This window comes from Cercospora kikuchii (assembly GCF_019650295.1).
Source record: "Cercospora kikuchii DNA, contig_00001, whole genome shotgun sequence".
In the NCBI taxonomy this organism is placed as follows: Eukaryota; Fungi; Ascomycota; class Dothideomycetes; order Mycosphaerellales; family Mycosphaerellaceae; genus Cercospora; species Cercospora kikuchii.
The window spans coordinates 14,050-34,285 of NW_025408582.1; the positions used below are offsets into that span (position 1 = coordinate 14,050).

Here is a 20,236-nt window from a genome sequence, read left to right on the forward strand (position 1 = left end):
CTCCTCCCCAGTCGCCTCACCTGTCCTGTTCGTTAAAAAGCCCGGGGGTGGCCTACGACTCTGTGTAGACTACCGCGCGATAAATGAGCTTACGGTTAAGGACCGATACCCGCTCCCGCTAACGACCGAGACTCTAAATAATCTTAGCGGCATGAAGTACTTCACAAAGATCGACATTATCTCTGCGTTTAATAATGTCCGTATGAAAGAAGGGCAAGAATATCTTACCGCCTTCCGGACCCGTTTCGGACTATTTGAAAGCCTCGTTATGCCTTTCGGACTCACCGGCGCGCCGGGAACCTTTCAGCGGTTTATTAACGACACTCTGCGCGAATTCCTCGACCAGTTCTGCTCTGCTTACCTTGACGATATCCTGATTTACAGCCGGACCCGAGAAGAACACGAAAAACACGTCCGGGCTGTCCTGCAAAAGCTGCACGATGCGGGTCTTTACGCAAAGCTATCGAAGTGCGAGTTTTTCCAACACGAGACTAAGTTCCTAGGGATGATCGTTGGCCAAAACGGCATCCGGATGGACCCCAAAAAGATCCAGACAATCCAGAACTGGCCCGAACCGAAGAATGTTACCGACGTCCAGTCCTACCTAGGGTTTGCGAACTTCTACCGCCGCTTTATACGGAACTTCTCGAAAATCTGCCAGCCGCTTACAGCTCTTACGCGTAAAGACACTCCGTTCGCCTGGACTCCCGCTTGCCAGAAAGCCTTCGACGACCTAAAGCAAGCCTTCGTAGAAGGCCCGATACTCGCCCCGTTCGATTGGACTAAGGAAGTTATCGTCGAGACCGACGCCTCCGACTACGTGTCCGCCGGGATCCTCTCCCAATACGATAACGAAGGAATACTACGACCTATCGCCTTTTTCTCAAAGAAGCATAGCCCTGCCGAATGTAACTACGAGATCTACGATAAAGAGCTGCTTGCTATTATCCGCTGTTTCGAAGAGTGGCGCCCTGAACTCGAGGGAGCCGAACACCCGATCAAAGTCTTGTCCGACCACAAGAATCTGGAATACTTTACGACGACAAAGCAACTTAACCGCCGGCAAGCGCGCTGGTCCGAATTTCTGTCCCGTTTCCGCTTCCAGATTACCTACCGACCAGGGAAACAAGGGCAAAAACCCGACTCTCTAACCAGGAGGTCAGATGATCTGCCTAAAGAGGGGGATGAACGCCTACAGCACCAGAGCCAAACGATTCTGAAACGAGAAAACCTCCCTGCCCCTAGGAAACAAAAACGAGTATCGTTCTCCGACCAGGTTACGATCTATACGCTGCCTACGCCGGAACCGCAGCTATACGCCTTCCCAATCCGAACAAGGGAACAGTCCCCGCCGAGGGACGCTGTTAGCGCAGTACAGATCCCCGAAGAGCTCCAGGAAACGATAAGGCAAGGATATCGAACCGACGAGACCCTCTGCGAGATAATAGACGCAATACGAGAAGGGAAAAGCCGTTACCCGACGATCCAGCTCGCGCAGTGCGAGCTACGAGAGGACCTGCTCTTCTACCGAAACCGACTCTACGTACCGAACAACGAGGAGCTTTACGACCAAGTTCTCCGCCTCTGCCACGAAACCCCAGCTGCCGGACACCCTGGAAGAGCCCGCACGTACCAGATCGTATCGAGGGATTACTACTGGCCAGGTATGAGCGCGTATATCCGCCGCTGGGTCCAGAACTGCCATGTCTGTAGTAGGATTAAGCCTAGCCGACAACGTAATCGAGGACTCCTACAACCGTTACCGACACCCGACCGTGCCTGGGATTCGATCTCGATGGACTTTATTACACACCTGCCTAAGTCCGAAGGGGTCGACGCTATCTTCGTAGTCGTCGATCGCCTTACGAAGCTACGCCACTATGTCCCATGCCTTACGACCGACGGCGCCGAAGAGATTGCTCGCCTGTTTGTTAAGAATATCTTCCGACTCCACGGGAAACCGATTAACATTGTCTCTGATCGGGACGCCAAGTTTATGTCTGACTTTTGGAAACACCTTACGCGGAAACTAAGGATTACCTGCTCCCCATCGACCGCCTACCACCCGCAGACAGATGGCCAGACCGAGAGGCTAAATGCAGTCCTCGAACAACACCTGCGTGCGTACGTTTCGTACCTACAAGACGACTGGGTAGAATGGCTACCGCTAGCGGAATTCTCAGCGAACTCAGTATTCTCCGAAACTACCGGCTTGTCTCCGTTCCTAGCTACCTACGGTTTCCAACCCCTCCTAGGAACCGAAGTCCTACAGCATACGACCGACGCCCCTGCGAGTCGAGAAGCAGAATCTTTCGTCGCAGATATGAAGGCGATTACCGACTTCCTAAAGGCCGAGACCAGCCTCGCACAGTCCCGATATGAAGAGGCTGCAAATCGGCACCGTAGCGCCTCACGCAAGTTCTCTGTTGGAGAAGAAGTCTGGCTCGACGCTAGGAATATCAAGACCCTCCGCCCTACGAAGAAACTTGACTGGAAGAACCTAGGCCCGTTCCGCATTCTTGAGGTCAAACCGTATACCTGCCGACTAGACCTGCCAGCGACGATGAAGCTGCACCCGGTGTTTAACAACGATCTGCTTACTCCTGCCGCGAACAACCCGCACGGCTATCAGCGTACGCCCCCGCCGCCGCCCGTTATCGTCGACGGGGTCGAGGAATGGGAAATCGAAGAGATCGTCGACTCGAAGGTCGACCGCCGCGGCCGCGGTGGCAAAGAACGACTGCGTTACGTAGTAAAATGGAAAGGCTACGACGTACCGACTACAGAACCTGCCGATACGATTATCGAGGATGTGCCACACCTCGTCCGGAACTTCCACCGCCGGTACCCGCTCAAACCAGCGCCCCGCCAAATGCCAATGTAAAGAGCAAAAGTCGGCACGACGTTGAGACACCGCAGGTGCTATCAACGTTACGCATAGCCCGTCGAGGGTTCGAACCTCGAGCGTCAAGCATGGCAACCGAAGAGACAGACGTTGTGTCTCTCGGCCTATACCTGTGCCCCAGACCAACTGGACGAGCTGACTAAGCACGATTCCTGCCGCAGTATAATGCCTGAAATCCGTTGGACGTTACAGACTTGCGCCAGCATACGGCTGCAGCGATAACCGCCAGAGGTTACACGAGCCCACTGGAGTCGAAGATCTTCCGCGCACCCAGACCCCGAAAAAAGTCACATGACTTCTTGGCACGCCCGCCTGCTCCGCCAACTACCCCCTCCGACCGGTCGCGACCCGAATGTACACCCAACGCCGCTGCCCCGAACCGACTCGAACGCGTAACCCCGAGGAGATTGACCTCCCCGCCGAGAATGGCCATATCTCGCCCGTCGTCGCCGGAAAAAATGTCCCGACTTTATCGCCCACCTGCACATGACCCCTGCTACGCGCCTACACCTTGAACCGCTCGAAATCCGATACTCGGTTCCTGCCCCCAACGAGGATTGAACCCGAGGCCCCAGATTCCTGCTGGACAATCATAACCACTGCACCACGGAAGCAACCTGAATTCTGAAGAGTCATATTGGATCCAAAATCCTCTGCCTGCGACCAATCAGACAAACTGACTACAGGGGTCCCCGCCGGGGGTTCCTGTAAATTGAGGGGCTGCATATGAGACTGGCCTGACCACCCAGTGACTCTAGTGCAGTAAGAGGGCCGTCCTGACCACGAAGAACTGTGTACAGTAAAGCTCCGGTGTTGTCTTTGGATCCTGTGTACTAGTCGCAGCAACGATGGTGGATTGGGTTCCTCGAGCGGGCTGTACATACCAAAGGCGATACCGTGGAAGGCTCCTGCTTGCAGGAGCTAACCTGTTTGCTCCGCTGTTGCAGAGTATCTGTCCTGTTTTGTTCCGCCCTCGGGTAAGACCCGAGGAAGAGGAGCTGCACGCTGCCTAGGAAGGGAGTGCGCTGCACTCGCCCTATTTTGAAAGAACGTGACTCGGAGCGTCACTGCTAGGAAGGGAGTAATGTCACGGGCTGGGCCCGTAGACATAAGACTGCCTGGAAGTCGGCGGAAGTTAGTAACGCCGGCCCCGGCTCACGTGCGCGGGAAGCACGGGAGCGCCTGCACACTTGTACGCTCGAAGAGAGAAAGCTCTCCCTTCCTCTCTTCGAGCTACGTCCTGTCAATTCGGGCTACCCATATGGTAGCGCAGAGCACCTGAGCCCTGTCCGTAGCAACTGTACCTGTGTCAACCATACCTACCTTCCTGCTAGCCTCCGCCCGTGACATTAATACTAGAATATTTTATAAGTACTTAGATTATTCTATAGAGAAACGACTTTCGATCGTTTTAAGTAACCGATAAGTAGTTTAGTTTTAGTAAGAAGTAAGTAGACTATAAGATTATATCTTCCGTACGATATTATAGATACCTATACGACTAGATATTTTTATAGAGAATAAGAGTATAGTATTCTTCTATAGAAGCTAGAGTATTCCTTATACCTTACAGCGCGATGACGGCAAAAATGCACCCGATTGCGGACGCAAATGCCTATAAATTAGCGCGCATTTCGGCCAGATCTCACCTCCGCTTTCGCTCTAGCTTGCAGACTTTCCCCCGTCACAGTACGCTTCACGCGTACGCACGCGCCCACGCTACACATGCCTTCGCACAACAATGCGCGCTACCTCGTTTTGCGCCGCACGGCGTGCTGCTGCGCTCGCGGCAGTGCAGCGCTCCCTCGGGTGCTACGACCGACGGGGGTTTCAATATTTAAGATGACTGCCGCTCTGTCCCAGCGGCAGGAACACGCGCGCATCTCGGTCTCGATCTGTCCTCAGCGATACGCCTCGCCCACGCCGCCAGAGCAGAGACCCAATCGTCGGACATGGCCGATCACGTCTTTGAAAACCCCTCTATTGAGCACGAGCACATCGCAATGGACGACTATCATTCTGGCATGACGCCTCCTCGAACGAGTATGATGACCGAGCCCCGCAAGGCAGAGGACTACTACGACCCAGGCCGGACGAAGAAGATATATGCGCCGAAGAGCAGAGAGCTGCAATCGCTACTGAAGAAGCTGTGGGATAGGTGAGAGGCGCGCGTGCTCCGTTGAAACTGGTGCACAGGCTGAAGCAATGACAAGCTATTGTAATACACACGGCAAGGAGCCTAGTGACACGTTGCGCACTTTCCACATCAAGGATTTGTACAACTTCTTTCACTGGATGTTGCGCGAGCGGGGCGGCCGAATACGGAAAGCACGAACTCTTCAGACCTACTGGAACACGCTGACGCTGGTCCGCCAGTTGGAGTCTGGCTGTTATAGCGTAGACCCTGCTGTCCAAGTCGAAATGTGCGGAGTGAGTGTGTTACGAGACGTGTCACCAGCATACAGTGCTATTGCCACTACTAAACGTACCCCAGGCCCGACAGAACCTGGCGCAAGAGTTCAAGCTGTCTACTGCGAAGGAGGACAAGCCCATCATGCGAGCAGAGGACGAATTCGAGCTGCTCAAAACGCTCTGGGAATCCCCAGACGTGGAGTTGCAGCACGAGTACCTACGGGCGCAGCTGGCGCTGATGATCCAGCTCGCTGGCATCACGGGCAATCGTCCCGGTGCTCTCCGCCGACTGCAATACAAAGACTTGAAAATTGCACTACTCCCTAACTGTGACGGGGGTGATCGGCCGAGGCTCGTGATCGACTTTACCTTCGAGCATACCAAACGCTACCTCGGCGGTAAAGACGCGTGAGTGCTGCCGCTGCACTCCACTACCGCGAAGCTATCTCACTGACGCCTCCATCAGGAACACATTTCCTGTCCCCGACATTCCTTCTGAATCCTGTCTCCTCCTCTGTCCTCAGACGATGCTTCTCGGTCTGCTGTTCGCTGATGATGCTTTTGCCGTACCTGATCTGAGCCCTGCCGAGCTGTTCGAACTGCGCATCCCGCCGGGCAAGCGCGAGCTCCGCTTTCCCATCAAGCAGTCGAAAGCCGAGCTCCCGCTGTTTCGGAGAACAGAGCGGACTGTCCGTGGCCTGCGTGTTTCCAACGACGCGGTGACGGAGAATTGGCTTCGCGAGAGGTTAAGGCGGCTCGGGACCATTACGAACTTTGAGATGCCCGTGAAGCCGTATTGCTTCCGCAGAGGACACGGCGAGGCTTTGGACAGCAGTAGTTCGTCCTCTACATGAGTTCGATTCTCCCCCCAGCATGTCGCTAATTGATATCAGGTCACATCAGCGATTCGCAACGCAACCTCATCTTGCAGCACTCCTCGTCTGCCGTCTTCCAGCACAATTACCTGTCGCGGTACATCACCCAAGACACGCAGGCGGCCTATCGCGGGCTCGAGCCTCAGACTGCGATTATCCGGGCGGCGAGCGGGATGAGTCGCTCGATTGACCCGCGCCGACCACAATCTCTCAACGACCAGCAGTTGGCGCAGATCAAGAAGCACCCTGAGGTCGTCCTGGCCCGCAGGATACGTGATCGTCTGGCCAGGCAAGCACGGGCTTGCCACACAACGATCAAGCGGTCGAGTGGTACGCGAGAATACACGGAATACCGACATGCACAGCGGAACTACCTGCACACGAAAAGAGTAGTACACAATATCACATTGAAGCAAGTACAGACGAGATACCGGGAGGAGCAGCCGATTGATGATATCCTGTGGCAGCTGAGGGGAGTCCGTCAGAATACCGAGCAAACGACATCAGGCCGGGTAAATAGCCCCCTAAGCAGCGAACGTCGGCGGGTCCTCAGTGCATTGCTCACCTTTGCGCTATCTAAACATACTGGTGACCAGGAGCGCCGAGTGGAAGCAATAGATGCTGTGGCCGCTCTTTGCAAGCGGCAAGAGGTGACACAACGCAAGGTTTGCCGGAAGAAGGCAGCTTGCTTTGTCACTTCCCGCAAAGGGGACTGCACAACAGCGGACGCGAAGAACGCCATTAAATCTGATCCAATCCAGATGGAGTGTCTACCAACTCAATGCATCTTTTGCATGGGCAACCTGGAACTGCCCCTTTCGCATCGCACGAAGCAGTTCCGGGACCGCAGTGGCCTGAAGAGGCACTTTTTCCGGAAGCACCTGCAGCATCACGACGTGAAAGAGCGTATAAGGTGCCCGCACCCAAAGTGTAACGATCGATGGCTTGAGCACGTAGATCATTTACGGAACCACGCAGCAAGAGTGCACAAAACGTTGACATAAATGCCCTTGGGGTGCAAGTACTGAATACTTGTCAACGGCGAGTGGTTGGCCGGATTCAGATTCCAGGATTGCGCAGCTGAGTCGATGACGATTTGACTCGTGCAGCAGTGCGGCGCTTGCAATCAGCTTCAAGAGATCGACTCACTATTTTATCTTACTTTTCGTCCTTCATGCGTGCGGCTTTGTTCATGCACGCCGCTTGGAGAAGCTGCTCTCGTGTGGTCGGCAAATCGTCCTACCTGAAGAAGTCGGCTGAGGAGGGTTTCAAGCACTAAGTTACTGCTCGAGGGACCTTAGCAGTGTTCTGGTCCAATTAGCCGATTGAAACGTCGAAGAAGAGGAGAGCCGAGGAAAAACCTGGAGATGGGGTGAGGCGAGCAACGATAACAGCAGATCCGCAGCCTCAAGACGCTGAATGCCTGGTCGATCGATTAGAAGTGAGGGCTGACAGAAGAGGCTGATAAGCAGAGACGGAAGATTGTTGCCCTCCCCAGAGCATCGAGATGATCCGGGAGCTCCTCCAGCAGGGCAATCCGAACAAAGCTATGCATGCAACAGTCGCGGTAACGGGTGTGGAAGCCGCACAAGCCGGCTGACGGGACTTGGACTGCCAACTGGAATCGCGAAATCCCCTCGCAGAGGCTGTGAGTCGACTCCGATACGTGCCCCACAACAATCACAACTCTACGACTCGATTGGGAGAAGACCAATTCTGCAGTGGTGGGCGGCGCCAATGCGAAGGATTTCTGGACTCTAAACAATCAATATCTCAAAAGTATGGAAGACTCAGCGTGGTTGTACTTTGAGTCTTAGATGACACCTATGCTATATCCTTGTCCATTAAAGGACAAAGATGCTCCGATAGATCTGCTTTATCGATGTTCTGGCGTTTGAGTCTTATGTGGCTCAACCAGTATCATCAATGTTCCTCAGCATCACCGGAAGGTGCCGCCTCGCCCGTTGTAGCTCTGCCAAGGCTCGATGACCCCGAAGCATGCGTATTCATGCATTCTGTGCGCAAGTCCCACCTTTGCCGCGGTGGGACAAGTATAGAGATATCGATTGCTCGTAGAAGGTTGAACATCAGCATCAGCCATAAAGGGTCCGATCCGGGCCGCTGCACCAGATTCCATATCCATACTGCACTGCTGCCTGCTAGCGAGCTTAAGTTCTGCTGGAGCATTGAAAGCAGTTGGCAGCGTTGTCGAATATGCCAACAAGATGCGACAATACTCGTCATCAAGAGAGGAGCCCAGACGCAGACGTGCCAGGCACTCTGCCGCTTCCTGGTCGCTTCCCTGCTGAAGATGCGAGAGGATTCTCATTGCACGCTCTAGCTTCACCTCGTTGTCGAACGAATCATGCTGTAATTGCTGACGCTTCGTGGTGCCCTCTCTAGCATCGTAATTGCACGCCAAACTCCGTCCATCACAGCGATTGCACATTGGACGCTCACCTGAGCACTAAAACGATGTCGCCGAATCAGCCAACTGGCGAGTCTCATTTGGGACGATGACGTTGCGAACCTTGACTCTCTCGGGCGGCTCATCCGACGGACATATCCAGCAGCTCCATTCGTGTCTTGTGCTCCAGTTCTGCGATCGCTGCGGTTTGTTAGGCCCTCGTGATCGCGGAGCGGCATCAATTCTGGACTACCTCGAGAGGACATATGCTCTTATTCCAACCAATCCTGAGGTCCACCCTATCGTACCAGATTGGGCTTCTGTATGCTGTCGTCGGCTGTGTGGCTACAGTATAGATTTGTCCTGCTTTTCCGAAGGCCGAGCCCCACGTACTGTACGCGAGCCAGGTCACCGCTACTGTCTGTGCGATCACTCTCTCCATGAATTCCGGATAAATGCGCACGATGGGGAACACGTACTTCCGTCCTCGCTTAACGCACTTCGTGCTCGTCCATGATGAACGCGACGACACGCGGTTTAGATGCGGCTCTCGAATATCGGATGCAGAATGCTATTACTAAAGATCGCCTAGGAGATTTTGGAATTCCAACCCCGCTTAGACGAACTCCGCACGCGGCTCGGCAAGGCAGAAAACACGATCGCGACACTCCTGCGAACGGAGCACATCGGACTTAACGACTACCTGCACCACCGCAACGTGCCGGGCTACGAGTCCCCTGCGTGCGTGTGCGGCTTTGCACGGTAGACGCCGAAGCACATCGTGCTGTTCTGCCCGCGCTTCGAACGAGACCGTGACAAAATGACGAGTGTGGCAGGCACGTAGGACTACCACGAAATGCTCACGACAGAGAAGGGACTGCGCGCGGTGATGACGTGGTTCTTGGAACAGGATGTCCTGCATCACTTCTCGCTAGTGCGGAAAATAGTGAAGAGGAGAGGCCGACTAGGAAGGAGAAGTGGGCACGATGTCGATGACTGAGGCTGCCTAGGCTGCAGGAGAAGCAGCTCATGGTTCGAATAGTTTCCTGGTATGGAAGACGGACAGCAGAGGTAGGACAATCTTTCACCCGGGCCCCGGCCACGGTTTTTGTCTCCAGCAAATATGTAGGAACTCCCCGCATGGGCCTGAAAGGGAATCACATCGGTGTAAGTGATAAAAAAAATCAGCTTGATCACCATCTAAGAATCGTCACTCCCTATATCGATCACGGAACTTGGCACACGTCTTAGGCTTTCTTTGTTACATGCAAAGCTTAGCGGTGCGCGAGCCACTAACGGGAGGAGTCCTTGAGTAGAGCTGACTACGAATCGAGCTTGGCAGTTGTGGGTAGGGTGTTCAAAGCAAGCCGAGAACATAGTCGCCCGAGCGGTGCGGACTGGTATCAATGCCGCGAGAGCATTATATGTGCACGAATGACGACTTTTGGCGAAGAAAGTGAGCAAGCTGCAGACAGTAGTGCTAGAAGGGCAGAAGATATGAGGGCGGTGTTGATCCTTGCTCAAAGGCTTGGTTAGCAGAAAAGCTTTGCTACAAGCGCTCGGGAGCCTTCGTGGTGGCATATTCTCGATCGTGCACCTCGACCATGCATATCGCCCCCTTTCTCCAGGGCCTGGAGTTCTCGGGTGGTCGTTGAGGGACTCGTGACTTATAAACTTCATTCCGCGGCATCGCAGTACGTGTTTACATCCGCCACAACGCCGGCGCGACTTTCCTTCGAATCAAACAGCTGAGAGTAATATTGATCCTCGTTCCAAAGCACATCCAGCCCTTCTCCTCGCCAATTCTCTCGCTTCTAATGTTCCGGCCAGGTGCCATCGGGACTCCGCTTGAAGCCAGCCAGATATCTTCCGACAGATGCTGTGTCTGCGATCAAATCACACTTCCCCAAATTGCCCGTCACTCTCATCTCACGCTTCTTCATCATAGCATGCAAGTCTTCCAGCCAGGGTACATTCTCGGACCAGAAGAAGCGTCGACCAAGGGTATCCGCTTCGCCTGGATCCGAGTCAGACTCGCGACTATTTATCACCCTTTAGAGCTAGTCCGACACATAAGAGAGCAGCGCAGAGTCGGTCAGTACGACTATACGCACTTTTGCTCCTGCTACACTGCGCTTTTCGACATCCGCTAAGCAACAGTCTTGTGTCTCGCAAGATACTTTTTCCTCGTCCTAGTAGGTGTCGGCGCCAAATACCGCCTTAGTGCTTTCTCTGCTGTTCTATAGGCTGTGAAGCTGCGAAGCGTAGTATCTTCTCTTAGACTTTCGCTCGGTCCGAGATCGAAGTCGAAACCGAAAGCGGTCGCGACATACTAAGTACATTCCATTCGACCTTCCTGCTGTTCTTAAGCTCGCGCAATATGTAAGGTAAGTGTACGAAACACTTAGGGAGCTTCTCCGGCTATTACATCGCTTTCAGGACAGTCTAGCGACGCCCAGTGGGAGCCCGTGTATTCATGCCGAGGTTCAAGTCCTGGAACATTTCTACAGGTTCGGGATGCGTTCTGTGGACGATGATTCAAATAACGCCTGCAGTAAGCCAGCTTGTTTCTCTTGTCTCTCAGTCATATGGAGCTGCGCTCAGTTCGAACACTTTCCGACGCGTATTAGGAAGCTAGAAGCGAAACCTACTATGTGCTCAAAAAGGCTACTGTAGAAATCGGGAACCTTTGGCTATTGCTTCCCAGAATGATCCTTAAAGACGGCAATCAGCTAGCAATGTCAGCGAATGTTCGGAAGCGTCAAATCATGTAAGCAGAATTTCATTTTCCAGTTCGAGCGAGGATCGCTAACATCTTTGGTAAGAACTAGTGCTTGTGGATACTCGCAAGTTCCGATGATGGTGCCGTGATGACCGTTTTCCGCGGTGTCCGTTGCGGCCAATAAGCAAGAGGTGCGTCGGCGTCACCAGCACTATGGGACTAGAAACACTGCCGCGTAGTGTACAAGAACCCCCATCCGAGGATGCGCCGAGCTCGATCTTGTCTCGTGTACTAACGAACAGTATCTGTGCGAAGCTGAATCATCGATGTGCTAGTAACTCTGACATTGTCGCATGCAGGATTCACGTAGCTCTATAGTCCTCTGGACGTTCCACTCTGCGTTCATTAATCGTGCACAGGATCGTATGCCATAACTCTCGACGAGCTCGGCCGCGGTTCCACAGCGCCGTCCCGATGACCGCTCGATTCCATTAAGTCATTTAGCATGTCTCCCATTCGATAGTTCCCAAGGTCGTCGTCCTTACGAACATACGGCATACTCCAATTGGGCCGGAATGTTGCGCTGAGCTGCAGCAAATCTGAACTGTGCCATGAACTGTTGTTCATAATCTCTGTAATATCCGATATCGAGGCCGGTAGCTCGATACGCAGCTCCTTGGAAGCGGTGTAATAGATCATCTTAGCCAAGCCACGGGACAGAATCCACCTTCCACTCGTAGCTAATATAATGCGGAAGAATTCCTCTAGTGCAGATATCGTCCTTTGGTCGGACTCGAGACCTTTGCCCGTGCGAGGAGTGGATCCCTCTGGAGGTGTGTGCATATCGTTTAAGCATACGAAAGCCCCCACCACGGAATGATTCAGGAGCACAAAGGAGACACACTTCAAACCGTGTGCCTTACGGAACGCTCGAAGAACGGTTGCGCCTTCATAGCAGTGTTGCAGGGCTGTCGCACGCAAATGTATTCTCAATCGTGCTCTTTCAGATCCAGCCAATTCTTCGGTGTCGTGCTCTGTTTCCTGCATCAATGCGCACAAGTGCATGTGGCTGCGCTCGTAGAGAGCCGCCTGAACGCAGTGGTACTGAGCGTGCAGATCGTAAATGTTCGGGGGTGCCCTCGTAATAGGAAAAACTTCCTGTGGAATCGCATCATACCATTCTTGCAGCTGTGCAGACAGCGCTTGACTCGCCGATACAAGCTCGGATAGGGCATCGGCCTCAAGTGAGTGTGCCGTGAGGATCGTCGTAGCTTGTTGAAGGAGTCGTGTAAAAAGGCATCGTTGCTGGAACAGGAAGTTCGCTTGGAGCGGGATTGGTTCGTCGAGAAAAGGGTAGCCGATCTTGGTCTTGGTTAGTCTATTCTGGAGCCACGGGAACATCGTGTGGTTACCCAGTACTGCAAATCCTCCAGCAGCACGTCCGCCATCTCAGGCGCACGATTCCAGTCCACGGCATCGCCAGCAATCATTAGGCCCATCCTACAAGTCAAATTCAGATGGACCACCATCCACCAAGTGCAGCTACGAGCTCTGTAGTACACCAGGTCTTCTCTGGACCACTCTGCCAGCCGCACGGGCAGGTGTAGGGTGTTGTTCAACTCGCAAGCGGCAGACAGCAGATCAAGCCCTTGCTGATCTTTGCCCTGGAGGATATGCTCGACCGCCAGAATGGAGAGTCCCTGGATATTTGTGATGCTAGGCTCTGGCCCAGCCAGCGTCCACAGTCGCAGAGCTTCTTCGTGGAACCGGATATTTTGGTGCGGGGCTCCTTCGGGGTCGTCGTCGCCGCTGTTTGCGATATCTGCGTAGAGGTACGCTAGGGCCATCATGGCGTTCACGAGAAATGGTGAGCAATACTGAGACCCGAGGTCTTTGCTACGCAGTGCTTGCAGAAAGGGTTGAACTTCCACGAAACGCCAGCAGACATTGGTATATGCAAGGAACATAGATAGCAAGTGAGATGTTTCTTCGTCGCTGACCGCCACGAGCCACGGTTGTGCCGGTACCCAGTAGAGCGGACCGCTGCTTTTGTCCTCTGCACGTTGTTGCGCCGAAGCCCCGGTCGCACGTTGCGAGTTGGTCTCGGAGAGGAAGCCGTCGAGATGGTCGAGCTGTAGCACGCTGTGTTGCAGAGTCTGATAAGCCTCTACGGATGGCAGATACAAGCGGTCGATGGTTACCACCGTCCTTGCAGCGTTGGTCGTTTCCTCTAGAGATGCCGTCGACTCTACTAAGCTTTTCAGAAAGAGGCGCCGCGAATGCTGACTCTGCTCGAGCGAGCTGCCGTCCACACCAGCTCCAGCCCGAGCATAGTCCAAGAGAAGCTCTATGTTATCACCTCGACGCATGCGCCGGAGGACTTCGACAGCTCTCGCTTCATTACCTCGCGCGAGGATATCGTGCAGCTGTTCTAGACCCTCAATCCTGCGCTCTATCTCATGGTACCTTCGCTTTTTCGCTTGCTGTAGTGTCTCGTTGGGCAGGGTGCTCTCGTATGAACATTCGAGTGATCGACGGGCGCAGTAGCTGCAGGGCAGGCGGCCATCGCACTATGCCGATTAGCTATCCCCAGTTTCGTCTCTCCGCAGAAACGGTACCTTGACCTTTCTTCTCCTACAGCTGTAGCATGCCATGGGCACTGTTTGACGCTTCAGAGTCTGGAGCAGGCGACTAGCCTCGTCTTCCATGCGCCGTGCCGAACTTTCCGCCATCTGCACCGCTCCCTACAGAACAGGTCGTGGACTCTCCAGTTGCAGCATACGGTGTCCCTAACCAAGCTGGCAGCGAACTCTGCAGGTCGTGATCCGTCGAGATCGAATCGATGCCGCATGTAGCTGACAGCAGCAGGTAAAGCGCTCTCATGAAATCCCCGCTTGTTAGGAGTACGAGGCAGGCGAGAAAGGTTTGATGACCGGCGTATTAGTCATGAATTCGTCGAAGAGGCTCTGCATCAAATTTCGATCCGTTCTACTGTTAATTGTTGAAGGTTTTCATAGGCGGTCTCAAAAATCGTGCTCAGTTCCCAGAATTCTTGTGAAGAATTGTGAATTTCCCTGTGACTAGTACCGGAAATGAGCGTGCTCGCGTGACCATTCGACGGTGCCGTACTTTCTTGGCGTGCATGAGTGAAGTGGAAGTTCCGTGACGGCTACCTTATTTGCGTAGAACGCCAGGCCATGACAGCATATCATCAACCTCCGCTATATTGAAGACTGCTAGGTTTCGATAAGAGAGCTCAGGCTAGAGCAGAGTGTATGCACCTACTGGACCCGACGTGATTGTGTTCCAAGGACTACCGCACCGCTTGTGAGCAAATCAGGCGCATTCAAATGAGCTTGGCCTTGATCTCTCAAGCGCTAAAGTGTAGTGCGATAGAAAGGAGCTGATACATCCCGATCGATAGGAGGCAAGGGCCTGTGATACGACTACGCCGAAGCAAGGCTTTCCATAAGGTCGGACCAATTCGCCTTACGTTTGTACCGCTTTTGCTGGTCTGGCTAAGCACCGTGTCGTTCTGGCGCTCACCTATCAGATCGTGAGTCCTCCATGAATGCGGACCCAAGCAGATCCAGCTTGAACGTCAACTTTGCTAAGTGTACGGCAGATAAGGAGTCCAGCCAGCCTGTCGAGGTCAGGTAGCGATCGAACGAGGTCCATGCCACAGCACTTGTGCATTCTTCTTCAACGTATATAACTAGCATGAGAAATGATGCTCCCGCTGCACAATCGGACTCTCAATGCCAGGTTCTCCAATGTTTGAAGAATTCAGGCAACCGCCTTGGCATATAGGTCACGTGCCGGTAACATCCAGATGCGCACATGTCCACCTGTCTAGACGTCGACTTTCGCTCCATCAAAAGCTCTCTCGGGGACTCCAGTGTCACAGAAGGCGGCCAGACCTTCTTTGCGGGCCATCCGTCACTCCGCTGCGTTGCCCTCGATTGCGCAGGGTAAAATTCGATCGCCGGGGTATCGCGATGTAGCACAAGAACGGTTTCGTGTGCCGCAGTCTCGACCACGCATTTACAGCCATTGTGGATAGGTATCTGCATGTCATCGGCCACATTTCCTCTTTGCTGTTTGTTGGCACTCGTGCTCAGCATTTTGGGGGCGAGAGTGAAAGAGGATGTCTCCAAGCGATGCGCCTGATTCTGGAATCCCTCCGCCGCAACTCCGAAGACTATTGTCGCAACCATCGGACCTACAGTTCGCGTTCTGTGCTCTGCCTCTCGTAGTTGCGTACTCCAGGGACGCGAAGAGAGGAAGGCAGATGACGACCTCGGAGGGATCCCCGCAGCCGAACTTGCTATACCCCGTCAACTGGTTGCAAGCCTGGCACAGCAGGGCCGCCAGTCGAGTACTTGCCAGCGTCAGCTCGACCAGCATTGCCGGCTGCACAGCTCCGCCTGCACGTCTTGAGATTCCACAGCGAGCCGCATACTGGCTTCAGCAGGCTGCTGCAGCTGCGCCTGGAATTCGAGATGATCGCGATTGAGGGCAGGCGCTCCTCCGTACACGGGGGATTTCGAGGGTCTCAGCATGAAATAAAAAGACATGCGGATCGCCTGCAGGCATTCTTGTTCTGTTTCCTTCGACAGGGACTCTACGATTCTACCATGTCGCCCGTTCTTCCTGCGCTACCCCGAAGCGACAGTAAAGCCCGCCTCTTCAAGTAAGCGCGTGCCCGCTGTCAAGCTGCAAGCCGTGTCCATTGATCGCGTAACCTTTAGTTACATCGGCCTAGATATGGAAAACAACATGCACCGCAAGATATATCGTCTAATGAAGGTTGGTGCGTACAAGCAGAAGCGGACCAGCAGATCTGATGGTGATCGCAGCTCGAGGCGAGTGAAGGACGCCAGAACATTATCAGCGTACTAGACGGCTGTCGCAGTGCAACAGCACTTGTCCTGCGCGACCGCGCCTCTACTTATCGGACGTCACAGGTCGACACAGAAGCTATGGCTGCCGAGTGTCGCCGCATTTATCTTCGCGCCAGCTCCACCACGAAGCCAATTTATGACCTCGCCGAGGACCCGTGTACCCCAGGCCTGCCGAATTGGATCATACAAGTATGTCGTATCTCCTGCATACGGTCCGCCCGTACTGACTATGCAGTGGATGCTTTGGCATGTGTTCAGGTACCGCGACGGTCGAGGGGAGCTCCATCGTGCAGACCGTCTTGGGAAAACAGAAGATGGTGATAGAGCACCTCCACCTCCGCCTCCGCCTACGTCCGGTGCGTCTTGGACATCCCCTCTGACTACGTTATGGCTGACCTGCCAGATGTGGGAGCTCGCCAACGTCGTCCTGTCTATTTCGATCCCGTGCGAGGAGAGTACCGGCATGGACTGACATCGCAGTCAGTGCCTGTCCAGACTAGTGAGTACGAGACTGAGCACGGGCCCTGAACTGGCCTCGAATTCCGATCGAGGTGAAGCAGGACGCGCCGGAATTCATATGTTTCATGCATAACACGTTTCGCTATATAGCGGAACAGAGATTGTGTACTCGGGGCCTTGACGTGCTAGTCTTTCTTACTATCCGTCGCCGTCTTTCGCTTGCCTTTTACCATAGTGGCAACTCGTAGCACTGATTTGAAACACCGCCAGACGTCTTATATGTGCCAGTCGAGATATCCACCCAGGAAGTGGTTATAGCGCACAGCATCTCAGGAGCATCCCCTTTCTATGGGAGCACACACCGACAGGCATTTGGAGCGACCTGTAGTAGCTACCCAATGCGATCTCGGAGAATCGAAATCAAAGGTCCACTGCCCTTCCTTCCCATGCTCGAGAGCACAGAAAATCGAGGTGGAGGTGTGCAACATTACCGAGCAGTTCGCCACGTCTCTGAGCCTTGCCTCGAGCTCTGCCGAAGAGCAATGTGGTCGAACCGCGCCGAATACGGCCTTGTACCAGCACACATCAATCCACGCAGGCGATGTCATTGGACTACTGCTAGAGTGCCTCTCATCTAACAGCGGTGGTAATCTGCGTGCCGGATGTACAATGTATCGCACGGCAGGATTCGTGATCCATTAGATTGCATGCATGTAGTGCCGACGCAAGAGGGCTTATCGCTATTCGTTCGGATGGGCACTTGGACCCGCTTTGACAAGGATGCAGCTCACCAGCGCTATGGGGACGATGAGACGCGCAGAGATATGTCATGCAAACAAGTGGATCCGCTTCTCTACGGAACATACAATTCTACGGCAGTCAGACGCGGTGTACGCAGTAAACCTCCCACAGCAGAGCCGACATGCTCTACTCCTCCGACCTATCAGTTCCAACAGGAGAAGTCGTATGTCAAGAGGTCCCACCTCGTTTCGCTCACACCTTCGATCCGCAGTCAGATCCCTGATCTTCGGGACATCGGTTTGCGATCAGAACGTGGTCCTCGGCAGCATGCAATCGATTTGCTATCATGCCCGGCTCCAAGCTTTCTATCACGCCCGGAATGTGGCGTAGTTGGACACAGATCCCACCGCAACGACAGAGACTTGGAGAGTTCCACTGCGTAATACTCAGTACCAGATGCCAGCGGAGAACTTTTGGGCGGGATCCTGCACAACTCGGCATCTCAATCGCACTCATAGGCCACCATTCCAAAATACCTGATCTAGCTTCGACGAATGCTAAGTCCATGGGGTATGAGGAGGGTTCCCAGACCGCGCGACACGTGATCTCTGAAATCGGACTCGCAGCGCCAGTCGTAGAGAGATGGTCAAGGCAGGAACGAGTTGTGCACTGTTCACCACCGTCTTTAGCGAGCTGCATGCTGACGGGCAGTTGCAGCTGTTCTAGGCGCGCCGTTAACCGGGCTCATGCTTCAGCATAAAGAACTGCAGTTTTCGGGGCTTGATCCGAGGGAGGAAATCTCTGCGTTTGCATGATCCTCCCGCGCCAAGAAGCGAGCTCACGCAACGTGTCCCGCTTGCATAGAGTGGAGTACTGCATTCCCACCTAGAATCATTACGCAGGTGGTTAAGGAGCGAAGGCTTTAAAATAGGGTCTACTCGACAGCAAATCCTACGACACATATGCCGGTGTGCGTAGAGGCAAGAATTCCAGTAGGGCGTGTGGCGGACAAGTCATCGCGGTGGTGTAGAGCACAACTGCCTTCTTACGAACCTTGCACTTTTTGGCACGGCTGATGGAAATGTGTCGCAACGCTTTCAGTGCAACTTCCCCCTCCCCTCTCCTTAAATGCAAAAGGCCTGTCCTGTTATGCTAACGGTGACAGCAAGATGACGCATTCGAGTTCTATCCATATCATATTGATGCCCTTTTGTGCATTCCAAATATCAACAAGCACAACGCCGACTTGTCTAGCACTCGATTCTGTGCTCATAGCCATATTGCTATATGGACGTCTCGCTACATTAGCATCGCACTGACGGACTATGCATGAGGGAAGGACCAAGGAGAAAAAGAAGGAACGTCGTACACAAGTAGCTCATGCTTGCATGAGTTGCCGGCAAACTAAAGTAAAGATCCGCCTAGGGGCCAGTCACCTTCTCCTCCAACACGACATTGATTCTCATAAAAAGACCCCTGCTGACTGACGTACCTAGTGCTCTGGACAACGACCAAAATGCGCTCACTGTAAGAATCGGGATGTTTTCTGCTAGTAAGACTGTTCTCTAGGAATGGCAAAACAACATCAGCTGCGGCATGATTTGATAAAATGCTTGACGCAATTAGAACGAGCAAGGGATATTAATGCACATGCAGGAAGCTAGCGACCAGGAAGCTGCGGAAGCACTCGCGCTGCCACGACTGGGTTCTTTGATTGAGACAGAATACCTTCGGATACAGGCACAACATGCATGTCGCCCTTCAAGTCCGGACCGCGCCGCAGGTTCCTATTATCCTACAATAATGAGCAGTGCCATAGAAGAGCCCAGTCATAGCGAGATTCGAACATTGCTCCAAAGAAACACGACACTCTCCAACGTTTGCAGAAATTGTGGATATGAACTGTCCTGTCCGGCCAGAGCACGACCCGAGGATGAAGACTGGTCTAGTTAGGCGAGGCTTAGAAGCTGACGATGACGAAATCGCTAACTATGCAAGATAGAAATGTCTTGCAAGCTTAATAGACCGCCTTGGACACCTTACGGCTACGTGTATTGTGCGCTTGCTCATCGATCGCATAAGACATCGTATGGTACAATGGGTTATAGACATTTGACCTGCGTAACAGCGCTTCAAGGTAGCAATGCTGAGACCACCGGAGTTTGTAGATGAAACAAAAAGTGAAAGTCCATTGGTTCTCTGGTTGGTTACAGCATAAACAATAGTGTATCACAACGGTCTGCGTAATTCAAAGGCAAATCAATAAAGGAGAATCATTTTCCACGTCGCACTTACTAGGCATCGACGACCCGGACTTGCTTCATCTAGCTCCGAAGAGTCTGCCAGAGACATATCGCGATATGGTGAACAACAAAGTGAAGTACCATCCACCTGCCTGCAATGAATTCCCGCTCAATGGAAATCTTCATGACCGTCAGACAGCTACGAAGCTTCTGTGATAGTGTACTTACCAAAGTATTTGCGAACCATTCTGGTCCTACTGTTTCTCGCTGCCCGACGTGGTTCACAGTCCTCTTCCACGTGGCCCCATCTGTTCTGCAGCCTTACTAATCCCTGTGATTGCTTTCTCGACGTAAGTGGAAGGCCGCCTTCGTTCAAGAGTGGCGTGCCGATGTGAGATGGACACAATGTCGACCGTGTACGCTGCAGAGCTGCAAGGCATCAATCTCGCATTACAGATCGCCCAGGGTACCTTTGAAGACTCCTCCAGCCCGAAGCAGGTCGCCCTCTGGACCGACAAGCAAGCAGCGATACGCTTGCTCGTCCGCGCCGAAGGACAAACCGGCGCAT

General features: G+C 53.5%; 2 protein-coding genes across 3 annotated transcripts; one reads left to right on the plus strand and one right to left on the minus strand.

The window, feature by feature from the left end:
• Positions 1-4,857: 4,857 nt before the first annotated feature.
• On the plus strand, positions 4,858-7,196 carry CKM354_000000300 (uncharacterized protein; the record flags this gene model as incomplete). The annotated part of the gene is made up of 5 exons (XM_044795083.1): positions 4,858-5,063; positions 5,119-5,335; positions 5,400-5,725; positions 5,784-6,154; positions 6,211-7,196. 5 exons carry the CDS (start codon positions 4,858-4,860, stop codon positions 7,194-7,196), a joined length of 2,106 nt encoding a protein of 701 aa, XP_044651018.1.
• A 4,530-nt stretch (positions 7,197-11,726) lies between these two features.
• On the minus strand, positions 11,727-14,029 carry CKM354_000000400 (uncharacterized protein; the record flags this gene model as incomplete). 2 transcript variants are annotated; one of them, XM_044795084.1, is made up of 4 exons in its annotated part: positions 11,727-12,683; positions 12,734-12,821; positions 12,882-13,891; positions 13,940-14,029. In XM_044795084.1, the coding sequence occupies 4 exons, from the start codon at positions 14,027-14,029 to the stop codon at positions 11,727-11,729; spliced, it is 2,145 nt and encodes a 714-aa protein (XP_044651019.1). The 2 variants fall into 2 exon arrangements, with proteins under 2 accessions (XP_044651019.1, XP_044651020.1); XM_044795085.1 differs by having other exon boundaries at positions 12,734-13,891.
• Between the last annotated feature and the right edge of the window lie 6,207 nt (positions 14,030-20,236).